General features: G+C 36.4%; 1 protein-coding gene across 4 annotated transcripts in view; it reads left to right on the top strand.

Moving 5' to 3' along the window:
- LRBA (LPS responsive beige-like anchor protein) overlaps nucleotides 1–24410 on the top strand; it is a 434838-nt gene that overhangs the window by 157357 nt on the left and 253071 nt on the right. For all 4 annotated transcript variants that reach the window (XM_049815176.1, XM_049815173.1, XM_049815174.1 and 1 more), the window contains one exon: nucleotides 23756–23922. In XM_049815176.1, coding sequence (XP_049671133.1) covers nucleotides 23756–23922 — 167 coding nt within the window. The remainder of the gene's footprint in view (nucleotides 1–23755; nucleotides 23923–24410) is intronic.

Below are 24410 nucleotides of genomic sequence, written 5' to 3'. Positions count from 1 at the left end.
TTGAGAAGTGCCCACCTATCAATTCTTTCACAGCCAGACAGAGAAGCAGCAGCAAATGTGGCACATGTTCATTTTGTGGCATAAAGTCTGATTGGGCCTTTCTTTGCTATGTCTCCATGTGGTGGGACCCTGCGTTGGTCAGAACATTGCAGGAAAGTGTCTATACCCTTTCCATAAAGTAGGAGGACGAAAAGCACAGGAAGAGTCTCTAAAGCAAGGGTGGGGTTTTTTGCATATTGTTTCAGTTTGTGCTGTAACTTTAGATATGCAGGAAAGTCTGAATGCCTGGGTGAGATAGGTTTAAATTAAAAGGATCTGAAAAGAAATCTTTTCTCTCCTCCGTATGTCTTCTCAAGGCAATTCTCTCTCTTTCAGAAACTTCAAATAAAGTGTCTTGAACAGCAGCAAAATCTTCACATCCAGTTCTTCTGTGCCTGGTAGCAAAAAGTGTGTCGTCATCTTGTCTTGGCTATTTTTCTGTTTCTTCCTTTTTGTCAGGAGTCTCTGTTTCCATTTGCATAGCAGACCCTTCCTTTGCCTCTGCAGTCCTGTACTCCAGAAGCTTCTTCAAACTGGAGGTGCTCAGCTTCCCTCATGGAAGGTGCAATCTCCCACCCTTTCTAGAGGTCTCTACCTTACAACTCAGCAGCCTGGTCAAAGACAGAAAAGTCGTCTTCTTTGGTGCCTGGCCACTCCTTTTGTTTTTAAAAGGAGATATTATAAGTAACATAAATTATGAGCAAACCAGTTATGCTCTCTTTCTTCTAAGCTGGTATTGTAAAAAAGACAGGAAAAAATTGCTTTGAAGGTGAAGGATTGGTTGCGAGAGGTTTTTCTATGGCTGAATACAAAGGTCAACCTTTTTATTTCTTATTTGTTTCTGATCCTTTCTTCACCTATGTTTTCACTGCTACCTCTGTAAGTAGTTACATCTATGAATGTAGACATACAGGGAGGTCACAGGGAGACCGGAGACATACTTATCCATTTTACAGTGTGATTAAGCCTCAAAAGAAGCCTGATGAAGCAATATTCCACTCATTACTCTAGTGAGGTGGCAGTGAAGCACACATTTTTACAGTGAATGTGGAAATGTGAGTCAGTGTCCCTGGGATTTATGTACACAGATCTCTTGGGCATTTTTCAAAATCGCACCCTGAGCGTTTGGTAGAGCTGAAAATCCTGAAAAACAACCTCTTTATGCCTGAATTCCAACAGCTAGTTTCATGCTACCACCTAGACTGCTTTCTAGAAATGACCTTGAAAAATGTGGTGGATTCGCACTGTGTCTGAGATTATGTGTGCAGACTGCTGCGGAGTTGGGCCTACGAGAATAATTGGATTTGGTGTGAGGAGGGGGAGGGAATTTTGTACTCTAATTGACTTTATTTTATAATTTATGACAGGAGTGCCCATTGCCTTGGATATGCCTCCTGTCTTATATAAATCTCTTCATGTATTTGTGTGTGAATATACATATTTATAGAATTCTAAATACGTAAACCTGCAAGTCTTTTACGCCTGGACTGTTCAAGCATCACAGTGTTTCATCTTTCTAGTGAAGGTTTAGTTTGCTATCAGATGGCACTACTGGATTTTGACCAAAATCTGTGATACCATATCTCAATGCTTGTGTAAAGTATTTTTGACAAATATTCTTCCAGCAGCATGGTGTGGGTTTTTTTGCCTGGAAGATTCACATGAAGGAACAGGAAAATGGGGGAAAAGGTACTATGCAGAACCATTCATAATGTTGCACATCATGAGTATGTATAGAGGAGCAAAGGACAGTGCAACACAGTAATTTTCAGAAAACTTTCTAGACAAGGATTCTTCATTTTAAGTCTGTGAGGAAAACAGACACTGGTGATTTTTTCAGTAAAATGCAACTGCTGCTGTAATTTACAAACTAACCTGCCTTATCAAAGTATCTTTTAAAAAAGATTGTGTGATGTCATTCCCTTGAGTTTTGGGTCTTATTTTTTCAAATTCTCATCATCCATAGAAATATAAAGTGTTGGCATTCTTGTTATTGGCTGTTTCTGTTGATTAACTGAGATTTTCACATTACTTTCCCTTTGCATTTGTTATAAATCATGGTAGGCAGCTAACTTCTCTGCATGATTTCTCTTCAATAATTAAATCTAGCATTTCCAGCTGCTGTAAAATTTGTTGCCCTTTTCTGTTCAGTTATGTTTTTTCATGCGGAAGACTTGGACTTCCTCACAGTTTTAATTCTTATTCAGTATCAATGTATAGGCTGTGTGTAATAAACTGAATGTTTTACTTCATGGCTCATGCTGAGAATCGAATCTTAATGTTAATACACGTATTGCCTTGACAGAGATAAGATGCAAGGCTAGGCAAGCGTTCTCATAGTGACTTGAATGTAGCTATTTGCTTTTTGTTTCCTTGGCAGAAAACAAAATTCAGTGGTTCCGTTGATTGATAATCTTGTATATTCTGCACCTTTTCCCCTTTGGTGTACTAAGCATTAAATGTTAGATGTTATTTGCATCAGAGGAAGTAACTAAAAAGTACTGCAAATCAATTGTGGCAGAATACCCATAAATCAAAGAGAATGTTTGAGAGCCCTTGAAAGAATTATGAAAGGTATTTGGTGTCTTTGTAGTTTCTGTAGATGATTGTTACTTCTATATGTAGCAAACATTTACTGCAGGAAAGAAAGTTTTAATCCTTGACTGGGTCCCTATTCTCCATATAATTTTCCAGTTTTTTTAATAAAAGCTGCTTTGTTATAGAACTCGTGCATCAAATAATCTTTCTGTGGCTCTTACAACACCCTTTTATATGAAGTGTTATTCAACACACTTAATGGCAATGACCTTATTTATTAGAACAAAAGATTTTGGTATGCTTTCAATGGGTATTCTGTCTAGTAGTGTGGGTTATCAGCAATGAATCTTTACAGAAAATATGAAGATAATTGATAGCACAAGTTGTAGGTGTCCTGTAGTAATGTAACCAAAGGTTATGGTCCATAAGATTGCAAAAAGGTAATGTGGCAACAGAAAGGACGTTAGATGTACCCTCACAGAAAAACAAGGCTTTATACATTTCATTATGAATGGGCATAACTCTCTCTCAAATTTAGATTGATTTTTTTTAAAATAAATGCTGTCCTTTGCATTGGGTAGGTTAGGCGTTATAGCACCATCTGTCGGTAGAAGGAAGAAAAAATTTTGGCTTTCATTTCTAAACACTTGGGGGGTTTTATAAACTCTTCAACAGAGTGCTGGGCATGGAAGAATATTTTTTTTTCCATTGGAGGATTAACTGGTTTTGTTCTGCTGTAATATGTTGACATGTCCCAAACTTGGAAATTAAATTTCTCATATTCCTGCGGTGGCAATTTTTAGGACTCATTGTCTCATGTGAGTCAAAGGATACTGAAATGAGAAGTTCATTTTCTGTTTGCATTATAACATTTTCCCTGTGCTCTGGGAAGTGTTGGGATAGATTATTGTCTGATTATGAAAGGAGAAGTGAAAAATTGTGGTTTCTCTTTCACTATGCTTTAATAACCAATGGGAGGGGAAGGAATAAAAACTTGCACTGGAATGATGAGACATCTTTTTTTTGTTATATCTCAATTTTAAATCAAAATGTATTACAGAAATATGTCTAGGAGCTATCAAAGATATAATAATATTGTTTCTGAAGCAGCTTGAAAGAAAATCCATCTTAGAACTACTCCTTCCCAAAACTTTTCTAATGAAACAAGAAGTGATGTTCATTACCATTTTTGGATAATGTTTTTGGCAAATTATGAGACAAGCTATTTGATGAATTAAATCTAATAAGTATCAGCATATTATTGGTCTTTTCAAGTCAGATTGAATATGAAAATGAAATAGATTCATATCCGTAGCTATTACATATGAAAAAAAAATCTGTTCTTGTTTTTCTGATGCTAATGAAGTTTATTGCTTTGTAATTAATGCTTAGTGTTTAGCAGTATCTTGTCAAGAGTCTTCCACATTTTATAATCTATGCAGTGTTTCATTTACATACTAAGTGTAATTCTAAAAAGAATCCAGGAATATTGTGAAGACATGAGTCTTTTCTGCACAGTGTTTTACAGTATGAGCTGTATGAGATTTTAACTTTTTACAGCCTTTTTTCTCTCCTTTTACATATTTAACACATTATTTGTTTTTCACTTTCTGTGAATGATAAACTTTCCTTTGGTTTAAAAACTTTTCACCCCTTCTTGTTAAGTACTGCTACAGCTGATTATTTTCACTAGACATTATCAATGAGCTTAATTAATCTACTCTCCATGGCTCTGGAAGCCTTAGCAGAACATGCTCTGGAATTCTTGTTATTTTAGCATTTGTCAACCCTGGAAACCTAAAAAATCCTCTGCCAGAAGGAGCCAAAGGCTCAATTCCTGTAACCACTTATGTTTTATAATTTTGCCCTGCTACTTTAATGGCTGAATTGAAACAGCATAGGCATGAAAAAAATGGGGTAATTAGAATAAGGGAGAGGAGCATTGTATGCTTCTGCTGTGATCTATGTTCTGCTAGACTGGGAACAGACATTCCTTTTTGAACTTATCTTTTATGTGGCAGTGTATCTTAAGTATTTTCTCTGTGTGTGTGTGTGTGTGTGTGAAATCCATAATTGTGTGGCTGACAGGGTGAGGTGGTTTTTTTTGTTTGGTTGGTTTTTAATATTTAGCTCACTAGCTAGCTAAGTACCACACAAAATCCAGAATAACAATTAGTGCATGCTTACAAGATCCATCCACATAAATAAGGTAATGTTGAAACAGCGCTTTATTAAGATTGGTTTCTCTTTGTTCTTTTTTCTTTTTAATTACAAATTCTGAGTTTCAAACTTGTTACTTAACTGCTTTGAGCGAATAACTCTTAAAATAAATTTATACACAGTAAGAAGTGAGTAAAATATAATAATCTATACTGTGGAATATTTTTTCCACAGCAGTGACTTAATGAGTTACTTCTAAGTGGTCACATGTTAGGAAAACAAGTACAGAAATATGAATGTCTGGTGTACATTAATATGTACAGGATTTATGTAGGTAAGTTCTACTTACTGCAGATAATTCTTTGTGAATACTAACTTGTGATGGGAATCGTTCAAATACTCAGGTGAACATCTCTTAGTTATTAGGATATTATAGAGCCACAGGTTCTGCCAGTTTTCTGGAATAGGAAACAATTTGGCAGTGAACTTGAATGACTTGAACTTTGTTCATAGCATTCAAAATCCCAAATCATTTAGGATATTGACACAATCCACTTGGAAATTCCATGCCTTTTTATATTCATTTACATTAATAATGTTCTTCTTTTGCTTCACAGATGAATAGTTTGTTGAGACTCAAGAGCATCTGTACTGGGTAGACCAAGTCCATCAAACTCAGTATTCTGTCTCTAGCAGAGCTGAATAGTACATGAGTAGGGACAAGCATAAGAACAGTGCAATTATACAGGGGTACTTCCTTGATTCTACCCAGGTGTCAGGGATCACAATTTGGAAAAAGATTTGTAGTTCTCTATATGAATTTCACCTATTGTTTTATCTCCCAGTCACTGTATTAGCATTATTCATGTTTGATTGTTTTCTTTACTACCTTGAATTACTTAAAGCTATCAGCAAAATTTGACACCTTTTCAACTCTCCAGTCATTTCTAAATATGTGCAATAACACAGTGAGATTCAATTGGTGGTTTCCCTCCGCTCTGAAGACCAGCTAATATTTTTTTAAACCTGTTTCCTTTGTTTTAAGCAGCTTTTATCAACATAAGGATGTTCTCATATGCCCTACCGCATCCTGCCTTTCTTTAATAATCTTTTTGGCATTCAAACAGTGGTCTTTATGAACTGGATCTTTCTTGTCTGTCTCCAGTGGCTTGTTGAAAGATATCTAATGAAGCATGACTTCCCTTTACAAAAGCAATGATGACTCTTGCCAGTGTGTTTATTCCATTGTTTGCTTTTTGTTTTAAACACAGCTACCAATTTGCCTTTTATAAATTTCAGACTTATTGCCGTGTAGCTCCCTGCTGTCCTCCAGAGTCCATTTGGCATATTTCATTCTTCTGGCACTGAGGCAGTTTGAACAAGAACACTGTAGCTAATGGCTCAGCTGCGTTCATCTGAGAGTTCTTCTAGATCACCTGAGTGAATACTGTTTGGTCCTAGCAGTTGGTCACTTGTCAGTTTTCTTTTATAATTTCTCTGCTAGCACTTCTCTGTGGTGGTCTTGTGTTCCAAGAGCTCTTTTTATCCTTTGATCTTCTATTAGCTCTACAGATACACCTTAACGGGCTTACTGCTTCTGATTTGTTTGAAAAATAATTTATTACTGCCTTTTATGCCTTTATGCAAGTGTTCCTCAAACTCTTTTGGTCTGGTTTCATTCTGGTTTTAAAACTAATATGCCACAGTTGACATATTTTTCTGTTTTCCTTCTTTGAACAGACTTCTTGAAGAATGCCATTTTCTTACAGCCTTCTTTCTCTGCAGCTTAACCATTCCAGCTTTTTTTTTTGTCTTTTAAAAAGCCTTTTGATGGATGGTACATGTTTCCTTTGAACCCCTAATATTGTATCTTCTTATATGGTTTTTGTGTTGTCTATGAAAACATTTTCCATGTTTTGCTGCATCTTTTTATGCTCATAATATGGAAAGTAAGCTAGCTAGCTGAGAAATTTCTTGCTTCAAATTAGATATTCCCATCAGAAATGTTGTTGTTCTCACCTATTCATGAAAAATAAATCAGTAGTGTTTACCTTGTTTATTATTTATGTACAGACTTTTATGGTAGCTCATGCCAGGTAGTGATTCTGAAAGAGTCTTGACTGAAGTAATACAGTATACATAGAGTGTAAATTTTTAGCATTAACAAAGCAAATATCCTATTGTGCTTGATTGGACATTTTCTTCTAAAATTCCTGTCCAAATATAACTTGCATTACTTATGTACCTTTTTTACAACACTATTAGGAGTTGTTCAGCTTTGAAGAAAACACACTGGTGACAGTACACATCTCTGTGTGCTTTATTATAAGTTGGTTTGATCTAAATGAGAAAGACGTTATATTAAAATAATTCTGATTGGTGCTGACAAGGTCAGAAAAGATCTTTAGGACCTGAATACCCGAAGGTGTTTTTTCTCACTATTTCAACTGGTAGGTTGGACTTAAATATTCTGCTTAGTTCTAAACTTATAATTTATTTTTACTTGTATTCAGCATATATTTCTTTGTTACTATGTTATTATTATCTTTTGGCCTCAGTGGTCTTTTTTCTTTAGTTTTTCTTAATTTTACTTTTTTTATCTATTATTTATTACATCTTCTCACCTCTTTTCAGTAGGCTAAATGAGTTTTATTCTTCTAAGTTTTTTTCTTCTAGGGTGGTGTCTGCATACTCTACATCATCCTAGTAGTTCTAGTCTGTGTCTGTTCTTGGAAGATTGATTCTTACTGCAACGTGGATGAGCAAGACTAATCACATTGATAAGTCCCATTATCAAACCTATTATCCTATCTGTGGATACTTAAGGAAGAGTTTATTAAAAGGGCAAACATGGTAACACTTTCCCAGAATACACTCCCACTCTTGGGCAATTTGAAGTGACTTCTGATTGTTGCTTGCCAGAAATGAAGGCCATGTGCTTAGTACCCCTTCAGGGATTATTCCCCTATTTGCCCAGTGAAACTTTGAATCCACATAGACCTTTGCTAAGAGTTACACTGAGTTAACTGCAAATTGTACTGGCATCTTAGTTTCATTCTTGCGTTGTAAAATGCCTTTTCCCTGGTAGCAAGTCAGGTTGGAGGGGTGACAGGGATCACAACCAGTATTTCTTAGAACACCTTCTGTTCATTATACTGTTGTAATTAATAGAATAAAGCTGTTACTGTTAATAGCTGATAACTACACACAACACCATCACTTACACACTTACAGTTGGAGCTTGCAGTTGGGAGGTTGACTCCAACAAGTGTAATGAAGAGTTTATTCCAATAGCCTCAGAAAGTCCTGCAGAAGGTCCTTTGCTTCATGGGGGTATATATACAATCCTGTATTCGTTGTTTGTGTAGAGTAGCCATCACTCTCTGGGATGTTGTCTGTCATACAAGCTGCTGCTGATACTAATGTGTGCTAATGGTGGTGTACAGATTCAGCAGACCTGTGATATTCTGAATTGATCATATTTTGTAGGTTCAAAAAAGACTGCCAGTCCCTAGAGTTTACCAGCTCTTGGGAAACTTTTACACACAAACTTCTGAGCATGCACTCTCCATCTCTTTGGCCTGCTTTTTCCTGGTGATACTTGCCATCTAATGTTGTAAGAATCTCTAGAACCCATTCATGTAAACGCACATAGAAAGGGTCCTTTATTCCACATGATTTTACAGAATTCTCCTATGCCTCCTGAGTTGTCTTTTTTTTTTTTTTCCCCACCTTGAAAAATCCTGTTACATAGTTAGTTCTGTGGCAGTGACTCCAATTCTGAATCCTTCCGAAATGATTCTCAATTCTGTCATATTTTCTGATGGAAGACCCACAACTGCACCCAGCATTCCAGGTGTGGACACACCAGGAATTTATAAATACACAATGTTTTCTGTGTTGCTCTCTTCCCAGTGGTTCCTAATTCTTTACTTGATTCCTGTGTGTTTGTTGATTATCCTGTACAAAGCTGATGGTTTCATAGAACTATCTGTCATTGATAATACCATCTCATTATGGCAAAAAGGAGTAAAGATAAAGGTGAACTCAGAGTCTGTCATTTTATATCTAAAATTAGATTCTTTCCAACATTTCTTTTGTCTACACTGAAGTTCCTGTGCTGTTTTATTACCATGATAATTTAGTCTTCCAAGCTCCCCCTCCAGTTCCTCACAGCTCCTTCATGATTATACAACTCTGAATAGCTTAGTATCAGCAACGAACCTTGTCACTTCATTATTCATTAATTCTTCAGACTTTTTTTTACATATATGTTGAACAGCCTGAAATAATCATAAACTGATGGGAATCATATGGTTAATGTTAGTCTGACCAGAATCTTATCTAGTATTTTCTTTCCTCTCCCTCCAGAAGTAGCTTTTCTGATTCTTGTCTTTTACCCTTCCTTTGGCTGCTTTATGTTTTGTTTTTCTTTTGTGATGTTGGTCTAGATGAGTCACTATACATTCCTAAAATGTGACTTTTAAAATCAAAGTAGTTTGCTTACATGAGTGGAGAATTTGTGCTTACTGAAATTTTAAGAGCTTTGATGAAATAAAAAGTTAGAGTATACTTCTGTTGTTATTATTTGTAGAGTTAACATTTCCATTGAAGGGAAAAATATAAATGTCAAAACCATTCTGAAAAAAATGTCAGTTACAGCATGAGATGATAGTTTTAGTTTTTGTATACCAACAGAAACCTGAAAATGCTGTAGCACACTTTTTTTGTTTCTGCTAAAACAGGATGGTGAATCAAACAGTTTATAATAGCATTTACTTCCAGATAAAATATTTTCAACCAGTCTTTATAATTCCAGAATTAGTGGAAACATTTATGTCTTTAGATTCTTCCATCAAGGCACAGGGAAGTGAATTATTGAAAAGATAAAAATAAATTTGTTTGCTTTCTGTCAGAGTTCATATCCACAGCCAACCTTGATAGAAGACCAGAATGATTTAGACAAGTTTGCTTTGGAGATTCATAACATATGCTTGCTGGACAGAATTGAGTTATCTCTGCTCCGGAGAGTAAGTTATTGTAGCAGGAGCTGACAGAGATGAAGATAACTGAGGGAAATTCAATTACCTTTTAGTGTTTTCCTTCTAATAGGATTCTTAATGTGAAAAAGATCCTTAGATGATGCACCTATGTTGCTTTGTGAGATCTGCTTTGATACCTGCATCCAGAATAAAGTGAACTCTACTTTTCAGGCCTTCATTAAGGATGAAATATGCATCTGATTGCTAAACAGATGTTAACTTTTGATCCAAAACATTGTCTTTTATAGCCCAGATGCATTTGACAATCTTTTGGTAGTAGTCTTGAATATTCTCTCAAATAAAATTTCATTTTCAAAAATATGTTTTTTATGTGAGAAGCTTGTTTATAACAGGAATTGAAGAAAGCAGTCACAAAACTGCAAAATATTTCCCTGCATTCTAGTTCTATTTCTACATGTTTGTTTTCTCATTTGACTTTTCCTGGCAAAAGCATCTGAGTTGCAAATACTGCTTGTGACTGACCTGAGTTGAGGCTGTTGTGTTAAAGCCCATCCCACTTGACTATAGCTGGATTTCATGTGAAACCTCTGCAGTTCTGAAGTTACCAGGGTAGACTGGTGAATACAGGTATTAGGATGTTAGTATTTGTGTGACTCATAAAAATTTCAATTTTTTTTAGAATACCTGATGGTTGAAATGAAAATCTAGAAGTGACTCCCTGAAGCCAGCTTGTTCTGCAGCTGTACAAAAACTGCATACAAGTTTGTGTACCTGCAATATGCTTTCTTTTACTGGCCCATTCAACTATTGTCTGTAGCTGAATGTGGTTATGTGTATATCCTCCAAAAGATTTTATTTTAAAAACTCTGACACCAGCTTTAGAAAGTAAAGTCCACTTTTTATCTGGAGGATTTATCCAAGCACTTGCACACCGATATTTCTATAAAAGAAAGGGAGAAAAGTATCTTCATGTTAGATTTTTTTGCAACCCCTAAACAGGTTTGGATGTGCCTAAAAGAAGTAGCGTACCTGACCCTATAGGAGTCTCTATTGAAAGACTAGTCCATAGTTTGAGTAGTTACTTGTCTTGACCTATGGCTTCTTGATTATGTAAGCTATAGATAGACTGGTCATTCTCTTGTTTGCGCTCAAATCGTAGTATGCATAGTCTCATCTTGTAGTTAATGCAGTCTCCTCATTTAGGCATGACAAATTTTGATTCATGCAGGTTTACTGTTTGATGTTCATGAAAGTGGCTTATGAAAATCAACTTTGGGGCAATGTGGGAAGTAAAACATATGCATTAAGATACTGAGATGTTTAGAAAAGTTCATCAGTAGAGCCTGAAGACATTTACAATTAAAGGTTTTCAATGTTACCCGTATTTGTTAGTCACATAGATTATTTTTCTCTTTCATTTATTGGAATATTATTGAGGAGGAAATTGTGCAAAATATTGCATCTACTGTAATATTTTGTCCTGAATTGCTATTTCTCATTCCAATGAATACTTCAGCCTTTCATTGAGAATGCTCTGTTCCGAATACAAAATATGGTGACTGCACTGAAATAAATACCTCCATGAGTGATGGGTCAAAAGAGACAGTAATTGTTTAAATAAGGATTTTACAATCAAATTGCTAAAATGATTTTTATTTTTTAGTAGGTGGGGCTTGAAGTCTGTCTGGGATCCAGGAAGGGAAATGATGGAAAACTGTAAAGCCAAACACAACCGAGAGTAACATTCCTAATCTTTTATAAAGGTAGCCTTTTATTTCTGAGTAGACCTATACAGCTGTCCAGGAAAGGGAAAAAGACTGCACTAATCAGAATTCTTAACAGGAACTGAAAGGTCCTTTCACACTGCCACTTCTGTCTCACTGCTTTGCAGTCCAGCTTTTCATCTTAACTTTCCCATATTAGCTTTTAGATAGGAATCACTATAATAGATTTTTTGAATCTTTTTCTTCCTGCTTCATCTGATTCTTTTATAGAAATGTTTACAGAATGAGTCCACCTACTGATTTTTCTCTTTGACCTAAATAGGAGAAAATTGAGCCAATCCCTTTGAGATGGTCTTAGATCATGAAAAGGTAGATCTATCAGGCAGTTAAGTTGCTCTTCAGATGATCAGTGTGTCAGGGAAGGTGCCAAGTGATTTAGAGACCTCTGGATTTCACTGTTAATCTGAAGTCCTGCTGGAAGCGGCAGAGTCAATCCTTAAAAAGTCTTACCATTCAGAAAACTAAATTGTCCTCATTGTTCTGCTTCACAAAAGAAAGATGATAGATATATTTCCTGATACTTTCCTCACCACTCCTCCGATGTTTTTCCTGCTCACATTTCTAGGTCCCTGTTATTAATTCACTTTTTAGAAAAATGCATCTTCAAAGATTTCTGGCCATTTTAAAAGAAAAGATTTAGATAGCTCTTGGAAATAGGGCTTGGAAGGCGATGATAGTGACTATAATAATGAGCAGCAGAAGTGCCTTGGTCATCATTACGCTTTTTTCCTTTGTGCCCTAGTGCCAAGATACTGGGCTTTTTTGTCAAAAACCTGTTGGAACAAATTCTGGGTCTTAGTAGTAATGCCAAGGTTATGGCATAATGGATTTTGAGATGTTTGTGCTCCTTCCTTCCTCCTCCCTGCCTGTCCTTGTGGAAACTTGAGATTTAAATCTCATCAAACTATCCTGAATTGTGTGTTGCCCTTAGGTCAATTTGAGATTCCATCTTTCATGACTGATGCCAATTCTTGCCTCAGAAATATTTAAGGAAGGTGACAGAAAAAGCAAGCAAAATGCTCAGTTATTGGATGGGTTACTATAGTATAGAGAATATATGGCAATTGTGAAACAAATTTTGTCTTAACTTGGTACCAGAGACTTACAGTAATACACTGTCAGGGTGCCACGAGGGCTGGCAGTGCCCTGCAGGGGGGTAAGGTGGGCACCCACTGCAGTACCGCAGCCTCCTGGGCAGAACCTCACCCAGCATCTCCAACCTGCCACCCGCCATGAGAAGAGCAGGGCAACCCTGGAGGAGGGTAGCCAGGGCCAGCACAGACCCCCGACTCTAGGGAAGGGCCATGGGGCTGTGATGGGTTGACCCTGGCTGAACACCAGGTGCCCACCAAAGCCGTTCTATCACTCCCCCATCCTTCCGCCTGAGGCTGGGAAGCCCACCTGCCCCATGGCTGGGGGCCTGGAAAGGATCAGGGAGCCCACAGCAAGGTGGTGGGCATCGCTAGGATGGGGGGTTGGCCCCGGCCTCTGGCCAGCCTGTGGGGCAGCCTCTCTCTGCTACCACCAGCAGGACAGGGTGCTCCTCAGCTGCGCTGGCTCTTTTGTCGCCCTCAACCTTGGGAGAACCTTATGCCACCTACAGGCATCTCTTAAATTATGCTACCGTTAGTTCTGAACGCATTAAGCGTTTACAGAAGAAAAAAATCAGATATGCTGACTTTTGAAATGTTTTTGCTTCTTTTTTCCGATGCTGCCTGTTAGAAACCCCAGATATCTCATTTCTGAGCAGTTGTTGATAGCCTTGAAGCCAGCATCACCTGTCTTGGCATTGGACCAACACCATTTTGCAAGGCGATTTCGCATGGTCAGCAGCAGAGGGGGAGGAGTATTTCTCAGGTTATTTTTGAATGGCAGTTGTTTGAAGATACTCAGAAATATTGGAATATTAGAAGTTGACAGGGGTAGATTATGGGCTACAGCGTAACTGAAGCTGTTAAAGCATGTGAGAAATGTTGCATGGTGCTTTGGTATGTACAATAACTGTCACTTATGGTGTTTTATATAATGTTCTATATCATTTCAGTAGTTTCTTTTTTTGTGCATACTTGGTGGAAGCTGGTGATTTTGGTTAGTCACTGTACTTTCTTTCAATACCTATAATGTTAACGAGTGAACTGTAATTCACATCAAATCTCAGATTCTTGTTTCAAAATTCCACAGAATTTGTGTTGCTTTTTTATCCTGCATGGCTATTGTGCTCTAAACATAACAAGCTTCAAGTATGGAGTTTATTATTTTACACTGAATTAAAGTCAATTAGTGAAATCTAGTTAAGCAGGATTTGTGCAGTTGTACTGTGTAATCTGTTTTGTACCATTACACCAATGTCCATGAGTTCAGTTGTTTGTAATAAATGCTGATAACTGTTATCGAGGGATGGTATGAAAACACCCCCCATACCATTTAAAAAAACCCAGCGAGACAGAAAAACCTTGCATGCTGAACTGAAACAAAGGCAAAAATAAAACTTGACAAGATCATCAGAGCCTTGGAATAGGATGTTTCACAAGCTCTGGTGTTTAATATTGAAATGAGAAATAAACAGAAAACTCATGAAATGGATCTTATATGCTCTTCTTAGGTAAATGGAAATGAATATGTTTATGCAGTATTCTGCCCCCATTGACAACATAAAGAAGATGCCAGTGGAAACTGCTTGGTGCTACATAGTACTTAATTTCTCTGAAGGTAGCATCTGTGGTAGTTGTAATACTGACTCTTGCATGATTGTGGTGTCTTCATTTAAATAAAAATAAAAATTTTAAAGCAATTGTTATGGAGTATTTTTAATCCTTGTTCCGTATTGCTCAGTAAAAGGATCTAGAGTTGTGTGAATGAGTGTTTTTAAAGCAGAGACTGTTGTCTTCTCACACTTTGAATAGTCAGAATATTTCAAATGCTGTCTTTTAATGGGTAATACAATCACACAGTTTTAAAAGCAATTAAATAATCCTCCCCCGACAATTTTTAGAGCCAAATGTCAACCTTTCAAGGGTGGTAGAACTTTTTATGAATAAAAAAATGTTAATTAAAACCCATTCCTATTCATACCTATCTCATACTATCTGAAATTCCAAAGTTGTATTACATAAATGCATGAGAACCAATCACAAAGGAAGAAAACCTCATACACTAGTTGGAATGAAATACAAAACACAGCCTACTGAAAAAAGGAGAAGTAAAAAATAAAATAATTTGCTTTTCGTAGTTTGATGCTATAGGAATTCTGACAGGAAGCTTTAAGTTAAGGCAGAGGTTAAGCTAAAGCTGGGATTGTGACTGCTTAACATGTTTCCAGAGTAAGTGGCTAGGAATGATTTTAACAAATAACTGCTATAAAAGACCATATTTTAAGAATCCTTCCCATTTGCTTCTGGATTATTATTTTTTTAATCTTTGCCATTTCATCATCATCTTAATCAAAATATCCTGCTTTTAAAATACTTGGTCCTCCAAAGAATAAGCCTCTCAAGAATCTTAGTTTACTGTAAGGGGAAGAGCAAGTTTGGAGTGTAAGTTAGAAACTTGTGAATCAGCAGCCCTGAGCATAGACCTTGGAATAAAATCCCATATAGTCTTTTTTGCATAGATTCTCTGATAATCATTTGAGATTCCTCTGACAAAAAAAGAACCCCTTAATACTTTTCCTTAATAATGAATTAAAATGCTTCTGCAGATACAGATGAAGGTACAATGACTTAATAGCAGAAACTAAAGGGTTTTTTCCTCCGTGTGTTGGGAAGGAAATACTTTGCCAGGAAACGTGTTTGTCCTATTTAGTGGTGTTGCTCAAGGATATGTGCCAGTCAAGGTGATGTGAGAGGCTGAAAAAGTCCTGAACTGTCAGAGATCAAGTCTACTAAATTAGCTCTTGGAGCAAGCATGATAGAAGCTGGTGAAGGACAGATGGGTTACCTTTAGTGTTGTGAGTTTGTGTTAATGTCTGAATGTTTCATAGCTGAGGTTTCACAAAAGGTTTGCCAAATATAGCACAGAACACTTTTAACGCTCCTTCCATTGCTGGTGCAGAATTATAGGTGATATGTTCCTACATATGTCTTAATTGCCTTTATGTATCCCAGTGTATACACTGATTTTATTTTGCGTTGATGGTATTTTTCTTTTTGTTTGTTCTTAATGTCTAGTGAGTACTAGACTACTATACAGAGTAGAATACCTTCAAAACATGCCTTTGATTCTGTTATCAGAGTACAGAACAAAGTTATGGAAAGGCAAGCTACAATTATTTTTTTTTTTTAATTTTTTTTTTATTAAGTGTCATAAGTGACATCTTAAGGAGCCCAGTCAGGTGTGAAACCAACTTGGAATCCAAAGTACTGAAGCTTATTAAGAGATCTGCTTGTCATTGGCATGTAACCAGTCATGGCAAGATAGGAAACTATTATGCCTAAATGTCTTGTTATCTCAAATGAATGTGATTTCTCTGTTCTTTGTTCACGACTTGGTACATTTTGCTACATTCTGAAGCTCCTGGATTAAAATCAGAGTTGTGTTCTCAAACCAAGACGCTGAACAGGGAAAGCTGAAAAGTGCTTGAGGGGAACTGTGTAGAAAATAGAAACAGAAACACAGACCCCAGGCTGCAGGGATATCTCAAGGGGCTAATCCTTCTGTCTTTCTGGAACTCTACATAATCTTGGAAACTGTGTATGTAAAGATTTTGGCTGGAAATTAATTTGCTTTGCATGTGTTTTGCAAATTTATAAGGAAATTCAGTGAGTGTGATGTAGCAGGAATATCAAACAACAAATAACAAAATCAACAGAGGTATGCTGATTATTTTTGCATTGTATTCTACATATAATATGTAAGTTCCTATATAATAATAAAAATTAGTCCTATGTAGGAATACATGTTCCTTTAAGGTAGGTGTTGAGACAATTAACTTAAGTCATGTATTAAATACTAATATACCTAAGTATTTATAGTTGTGTCTTTGATAGCTATAGAAATTAAAGAATTTTAACTCACAGAAATGCCTTTCACTTTGTGATAGCCAGAGACTGAAGCCACATTTATATGTCAAAGTGGTACAAGGTATTTTGTAATAAGGCTCCAAATTATCTTTTGGTTTATCTGCTGCTGATGTGAATCATTCTGGCTAAATTTTTCTACTCTTTGTGCTTTCAGCGGTTGAATTACTTTAAGGTTTAGGGGTTTTTTTCTTGTTTCAGAAAAGAAGGTTGGCAAAATGTTTCCAAATGAAAACATTAAAAAATGTTACCTCTTTTTATTTCATTGAGAATTTCCATTTTTCTCATGTTTTGAGGTATTATTGTTTCCCCTTTTGCCCCTATTATGAAAAATTATTCAGAATTCATCTGACAGAAAACTTGTGAAAAATTGCTGCTTAAGTAATACCTTTAAGGGCTTCTTAATTAGTAAGCTGCTTTGTTCAAAAATACTCAATAGTGTGTGTTACGTGCTCTTAGAGACTTCGTTTAAGGTTTATCTGTGCCATCTGAACTGCATGTGACTTTCAATCTGTTCAAGCGTCACTCCTATGCCAAGTCTTGGTGCTGTAAGTTGTAAAAGAACTGTGCTGGCAGTAGGGTGTCTGGAAATCTGAATCTTGGGGAGGTAATTATTTGGCTGCTGGGGCCAAAACTGCTGGACTACCTCCCACCTACCTGACAGGTAATAGAGGTCCTTACTGTGCCTCAGTGGAACAAGGCAGTTGGAGGGGCGGTGGTCACACTTAGTGAATGAGGACATTTCAGAGTTTTAGTTTGTTGTATTTTATTGGAAATGTGCCATCTGGCCCCTGGTGATATGAAGATTTTTCACAAGACCTTGAAGAATGGTTTGAAAGCCACAGCAAGACTTATTTGGCAAATGTTTCCTGAGCTGGCAGCACCACCATTGTCGCGGATGATAACTATTTCCCCTACTTCCAGTTAGTGTTCATACTGTACAGAAGGGAGGAAGCGTCCTGATACTATTGCTAGAGTAAGGTACTAACAGCAAGAACAAAAGGCGAAGTTTTGGTGGGTAATATGAGAAAGAGCCTGCAGATAAAAGAGAACAGAAAGAAAAGCTGGGGAACATTGAAAGTAGGACTGGGACGGTTCCCTAGGCCAGTTTCTACTACACCTTTGGAGACTGGAACTAAATACTGTATTTCTCTTCTGGCAGTAACAAGTTGATCACATACCTTTACTGGTTACAGGCGAGGTAACAATCAAACACTGCTATGCTTTGCTTTGGTTGAAGTGATAGCAGTCTTTGTAATTGGCCCACTTTTAGACTTATATATGTTTTCACCTGATTAAAAGGTATTTTTCTCCCTTTTTAAAACATAAGTTGTGTAGAAATGACAATATGAAAAGACTGCCAAACCAAGTATCCAACAGTTATGAAAAATCACAGCAGTGCAACCTTTATTTGGCCCTCACTAGGAATGTGTAGTGAATCCTTAGACTATATAAGTGTATGTCTCATTTGCTGGACAGAGTGGATGTTCCTTGTAAAATAAGTGAGTTTGTCAGTTCCAGAAGTTGTTCATGGATCTGATTCACTTGTTGCATTGGATTAGAAGTTCTTTAGTGAATACAGTACTAATCTCTGTGGTGGTGTTGAAGCAGTTGAATGTCAGTGTTGATGCAGTGTGGTTGGGAAATGGCTTAAAAGATCATCACTGGCTCCTTCTTTGCTGAATATCTAATCTTAGAGCACAGAGCCATCTATGCAGCTTTATTGCATAGATGCTGAGCTTTACTGTTTCTAGAGCATAGGGGAATTGTACTCTGATTATTTCTAGCTTGAAAAATGCCTTGTACTTTAAAGATGTGGACCCAAAGGATCTCAAATTTAATGCCCAAGCGTAATGTTTTTAGGATCTTAGCCTGTTTTAAAACAAGAACAGTATGAAGGGACTGCAGATATAAACTGGATTTGCAAAAGAGAGAGGGGGAAAGGTGTCTATCCTAGTGCATGCTTTGAATGCAAAGCATTTGGGCATGTGTACAGTAAGAACTGGCTTCTTGGGTTCAACGAGAGCATTTGTCTCTGCATATTGTTTATGCCAGTGGTTAACAGTGGTGCTTAGAGGGTTAGAATATTGGAATAATGTAGGGCACATATAGCAAATCCCAGTTTCTAGCAAGGAGTAAGAGCTCTTACTTGTTTGTGTAAAGCTCTGTCTTTGATTGCGATCCAAGGGTGCTACTGTAACACAGATAATATCAGTTAAATAAGCATCATAGAAAAAGGTGTAAAAAAAAAAAAAAGTCTATGGTACTAATGGATACTGCAGAATAAATATAAATCTGATGTTATTTGTCTCTGCTCTTTACTGTTTATTTATTATGTCAGTTGTTTTTATATCCAGTTGAACTCTTCTTAGTTTGTCTCATTTACCTACTCTACTAAATTTGGTTCATTTGAAAGATGCAATCTCAGCTGTTGCCTAGCATTTAGTTGGGTTTACTAAAGCTTAATACTGTGAGACTTAAAGGTAAAAAATAAAGCTGTTGACTCAGCACAGATTAAAACCAGATGTCTCTCAAGATCCTTGCATTTCTCTCTAATTACTAACCCAAATTGACTGTGGTAGGTTTTTTTCTGGTCATGACCATAGTTTTACCAGTCTGTGTTTGGTGTGAACTAAATCAACTGTGGGGTCCGTCCCGTTTCCGCCGCCCCCCCCCCCCCCCCCCCCTTGTGATTTTAAATGCATGTTTTTTTCCCTGGGAATGTCTGGCTACAGAACCACTTGTTTTTTTTCTCCCCCGCCTCCTTTTTTTTTTTTTTTTTAACCCCCCCCCCCCCCCCCCCTTTTGTATTACAAACAAAGTTGATTTAGATGCAGATTCATTTTAATCTTCAAATCAGATAACAGGCTGGAAAAGTGGATAAATGAGGTTTGGAAAACTATAGGTTGCAGAGATGAGAAGCCATTGCATTGTGTTCAGTCCATTAAAACAAGAAGAAATAGAAGAGATACTTTGATAAGTGTTCTGCTGGTGTTAACCTTGATGGCTATTATCGGGGGGATGATGCTATATCTATTTCATTGGCTTAAGCTTTTTTCATGCTGAGAGAAATCAATACTTTGAGTCGTTGGATGACAGAGGCATCACTTCAGAATTGACGGTGGCTGTCAGACGTTGTCATTGGTTGACTTTTGTTCGCTGTTGAGGTTTTAAGCTTTCATTTTTCTAAGTCTTATTCAGGAGTCTTTGTAAGATTTCCCTGGGTAGCATTTTTAGTCCAGACTTTAAACCTCAGGTCAGAGGTCAAGTGCAAAGATCTGTGAAAGCAGAGGATTGAGGAGCTCCTTCATTTACTAAAATATCCTTATTTTTAGGGAATTTGCATTACTGGCAAGACTACGTGTTATCTAATGGATGACTTTCCTCTTAAATGACACCCTCTGAGACAGGTTGTTCACAAAGCAAGTAGCTTTTAGCCAGATTAGACAAAGGAACTGGTATATGTAAAAGTGTTCAGTGATCTTTGAGTTGAAGAATAAAAGTAAAAAGGGTACAACATAGCATTTAAAAACCCTACACTATTAAACTTTTTTGTAGTTTGTGGAAAGCATTACATTATAGTTTTGGGACTGCAGAGGTGCACATGCAGATGGTACCGTGCAGAGAAAATCTTTTACTTGACATTTTTATAAAGATCAAAGACAAAATTGTTCTGAAAACACTAGATTAATCCTCCTCTTCGCTGAAATACAGACAGGCAGAATAGACTAATTCACCTTGTCAGTATTTTGCAATAGTATTTCTGGAATATTTCCTGCATATAGAATGTATTGTATTTCCATACCTATAACTTGCCTCTTGGATGACCTTGTACTCCTTTAGAATTACTGTTCCTTAAAAATAAATCTTCAGGTAACCTACATCTTCAAATAGCCTGCAGTCTTGTCCAAGCAGCAAATGGGAGAGAGAAGAGAACTCTGTTCTGCTCTGTGGTAATGGCGAAGAGAAGGTTTCTGTTCCATCCTGTATGAAGGGGTAGAGAACAAGCATCTTTCCTCTGCTCCATGGCTGGGTCAAAGGATTCTGCTTAATACACTTTCTTTTTGTAAAACTTTTAACAGCCACTGAATTGAAGACTTTTTATAGATAACTTGTGGAGTGTATATGTGAAAATACATTTTTCTTCTTTCAACAATTTTTGTTTCATCGTGAGTGTGACTGCAGTACTTGTGTAATGAAAGTATAATCACAAACTTCCCCAAACAGGTAACAAAAATTATGTAAGCCAAAGCACTAGTGGAAGGAAGATTTGACAAATTCATTTGCATGCAACTGTGTATCTATTTGTAGAACCATATTCAAGTATGACAGGGTGCATATTGCAAGAGCAAGAAATCAAGCAATAAAGAAAAAATAAAACTGCAAAAATACATTTTTGCGTTTGTGCACAAACAGAAATCAAGCTGAATTTTTATTTTATATAAATGGAATGATCGGGATTTAGTGTGAAGTACTAACATGTACCACTCTGTATCCTGGTATCGCATCTCTGAAAGTAGTGGATCAGGTGAACCTGAAGGCGTCTGGAATATGAAAAAAATACAGTAAAGAAATGGAGAATTTTTAGTGCTTTCAACAGTTGAGTGGTGACTGACTACTTTGGGATGGGTCTCTTTCCATTTCTTTTGGTGGAGCCAATCTTCTTTCACTCCTGTATTAAAAATTATTCGAGAGAGGGAGGGGGAGAAATAGATGCTTTTTTGCTGAATATTTGGTATATATCATGGGTAGGAACCACTGAACGATTGACAAGTCACCTGTATGATCAAAGAGAAAATTCTTGCAAAACTTTCTTAGTGTTAGTAACTATACATGCGTGTGCCAGATACTTGGCAGAACTGTGGCTTCTTTCTGTTCTTGTTTGTAAAATATATATTGTAAAGTGTGTGCTATGGTTAAGAGTCCCTCCTGGAGTGATGTTATAATTTTATGGGATTGCTGCATGTGGGAGTCTCTCAATTTTGGTAGGTAATTGCAGGTTTCTATTCATATTAAATGCTGAATTTTCTGAAAAGTGGAGTCCTATACATTTCTGTTTTGTAACAGGCTAATTCTGTTTTCATGGAAGTTGTCAGGACAATAAAATACCATTTCTTCCTTCATTTGAATGTCACAGCAACACTTTGAAAATCTTTGTTGGTCTTTAATGAAGGATGCGTTCAAAATTACATCATGAAGAGACTTTTTTTAAAGAGGTACAAGTTCATTATATCTTTTACAAAACATTCTGGTTTGATTTCCATTTTATCATGTTTTAAGGTCAAATGTGACTTTAATGTTCCATAAAGAGACAGAGATTGATAATGGGGAAAGAATAACCCTCTAATGTGATTTATATCTATGGATTTTATGTCAGATATGAAAAGTTGCTGTTCAAATTGTAAAGGAGGATCCATTAAAGAGCACTTTAAAACATTTTACTATTTAGCTTACCTTATACACTTGTTTTTAGAATTCTGCCCTTTCAGGCAACTTAAAAATAACAGCTTATGAAACATTTACAAAGTGCTGAAAAGAACTCAGAATCATCATGAGTACGAAATAGATTAATGTATTGGAAAAGACAGCTGTATTTAAAAAAAGCTAGAAAAATCTTGTTTAGTGTTGGTTATGATTTAGCCATCTTATATTTTTGTGAAGGGGGTGGCAGAGTGCTTTATATAGGAGTAGAAAAGCCAATTTTTGATGTCTCTCTGACTTGGAAAGTCAGCTGCCCATTCTCCACTCCTGGATGTCTGTTCATCAGGTGAGCATTGCTCTAAGGTGTGGGAAAAATTATGAGGAAATTCATAAATGTATTAAAATTGTTAAAATAGCTCTTTAAAGTTATTCATCTGTTGGTGCATTTTTGTTGTCTAATGTCTATGAAAATCTACACAACCTGAAATTTTATTTTACTTGTGCTTTTTTCCACATTCTTCTTATCTTTCTCTCACTTTATATGACATGTATATGTTTCTATGTACACATATATGAATAGCATTCATAGCCTGCCTATTTTTTTGCAACAGTTTTCTAATGCTTGTACGTATAGATAGTTTTATATAGAAAAAGCATTGCTACGGTTTTAAACTTAAAAAGCATTATAATATTGTGCTGTTATCTAAACTCTAAGAAATAATTGTACCAGTGTCTGCATCAGCTGTGCTTCACAAAGAAAAAGCAATTTTTTTGTTGTTGTTAGGCAGACATTTGTGTCCATTCTACTAACTAGATCATAGAATAATCCAATCATTGACAAAGGCTGAAATGCTTTGTCTGGCATATGCGATCTGTGGAATTGCCAGATGAAAACTGAAATTAGAAACAGGGAGTGCTGAAGTGGGGAAAAGCCTTTATTGTTCCTACCAATATATGAATTTGTTGTGGCTCTTCACGTGGTTTGATGAGGGGGGTGATCTAAATTTTGTGCCCATTTTTTGAGTTCTGTATTAACAAACAAATTTTCATAAGATCAACAAAAAACAAATGATAAGAAAATGTAACAAAGAATCTTTCCTAGTCTTGAGTTCTGTTTTGTAGGTATGACTTTCAGTTCTTATTTGCTAGTATTTGGGTTTGAGTACCTCGGCAAACATGTTTATACAACAGGTGTAGTACAGCTAGGGAAATGATTAACTTTCCCATGCTGGCCTACAAATGTGCTTGACTTCAAGAAGCCATCTGGTAAAGATAATTCAGTCTTCATATACATTTTTGTCTTCTGTCTATCTGAAGATATATAGATTTTCTCCTTAGTTTTTATAGTTACATATTTATACAAACAACAGCAAATGGTTGGCTATCCAAGTCTAATGAAGTCCACGGGAGTGGTCTGGTCAGTTAGCTGGCAGTCATTATTCTGAAACTCGCCTCTTTGTTTTTATAATGCTATTCACTTACTTTGTTAAAAAATAAAAGTGGTTGTGCCTGTATGTTTTATTATGCAATCAGGCCACTAATGTGTTGGCATTTGCTAAATCTTGTGTATGCTATGGGGGTAAAGAATTCATGACAAACCAAGATCCTTTGCTTGGCTCTCTGGACAGATTTACTGTGGGCAGCTGCACAGTGCCTCAATTCTCAAACCTGTAAAATGGGGTTAATTCTTATTTCTCAAGGGTTTTGTATAAGTAATTAATTATGAAGTGCTTCAAAGTTCCTTTGGACGGTATAATTAAAATGCAAAGTAATGAAGTCTTTATTTTCTTCCTAGTCACTGTGTGCCCAGTATTCTGCAGACAAACGGGAAGAAGAAAAAATGTGTCATCATTTGATAATGGCAGCTAAGTACCGAGACCAGGTGACTGCAACTCAACTAATACAGAAAATTATCAACATTCTGACAGACAAGCATGGAGCCTGGGGAAGCTCTGCACCAAGGTAAAGCATTTTGGGGGTGTTCTAAGACATTTTTGAGAATTGTGTTGTGCTCAGCTATGCTCAGGTGATTTGAATTAATGTCTTATGGTCAAATTAAAGATAAACAGGGTTTTTCAGTTTGTTTTTGTTTTTAAACAAAGTAATATAAAAAAGCTAGAATGAATGTGTCAGTATTCAGTATGGGAGAACTAGTGTTTTGTTAGAGCAGTAAAAACCAGGGTGATTCTCTTGTGACTTTAAACTTTGCTGTAACAATGTGGTAGAATTTATTTTGAATGTCCAGTTCTAACTCTGCCATTTATTTGAAAAATAATTTTTAAAAGTAAATGTTTTCTTACAACTAGCTTTCTTCATGGGGCATTATATGGTTCAAGATTGAACCATAATTTAGTAACTTGTTTTCTCTTCTGCCAAACTTTAAACAAACAAACATCTTTTTAAGTTAGAGGGTAATGATGAGTTTTGTATTAGTAATTTTAAGGTGAAAA

This window comes from Accipiter gentilis, chromosome 12, assembly GCF_929443795.1.
Source record: "Accipiter gentilis chromosome 12, bAccGen1.1, whole genome shotgun sequence".
NCBI classification, from domain to species: Eukaryota; Metazoa; Chordata; class Aves; order Accipitriformes; family Accipitridae; genus Astur; species Astur gentilis.
The sequence above is the reverse complement of the archived record's forward strand: the minus strand, read 5'-3'. Positions and strand labels throughout refer to the sequence as shown.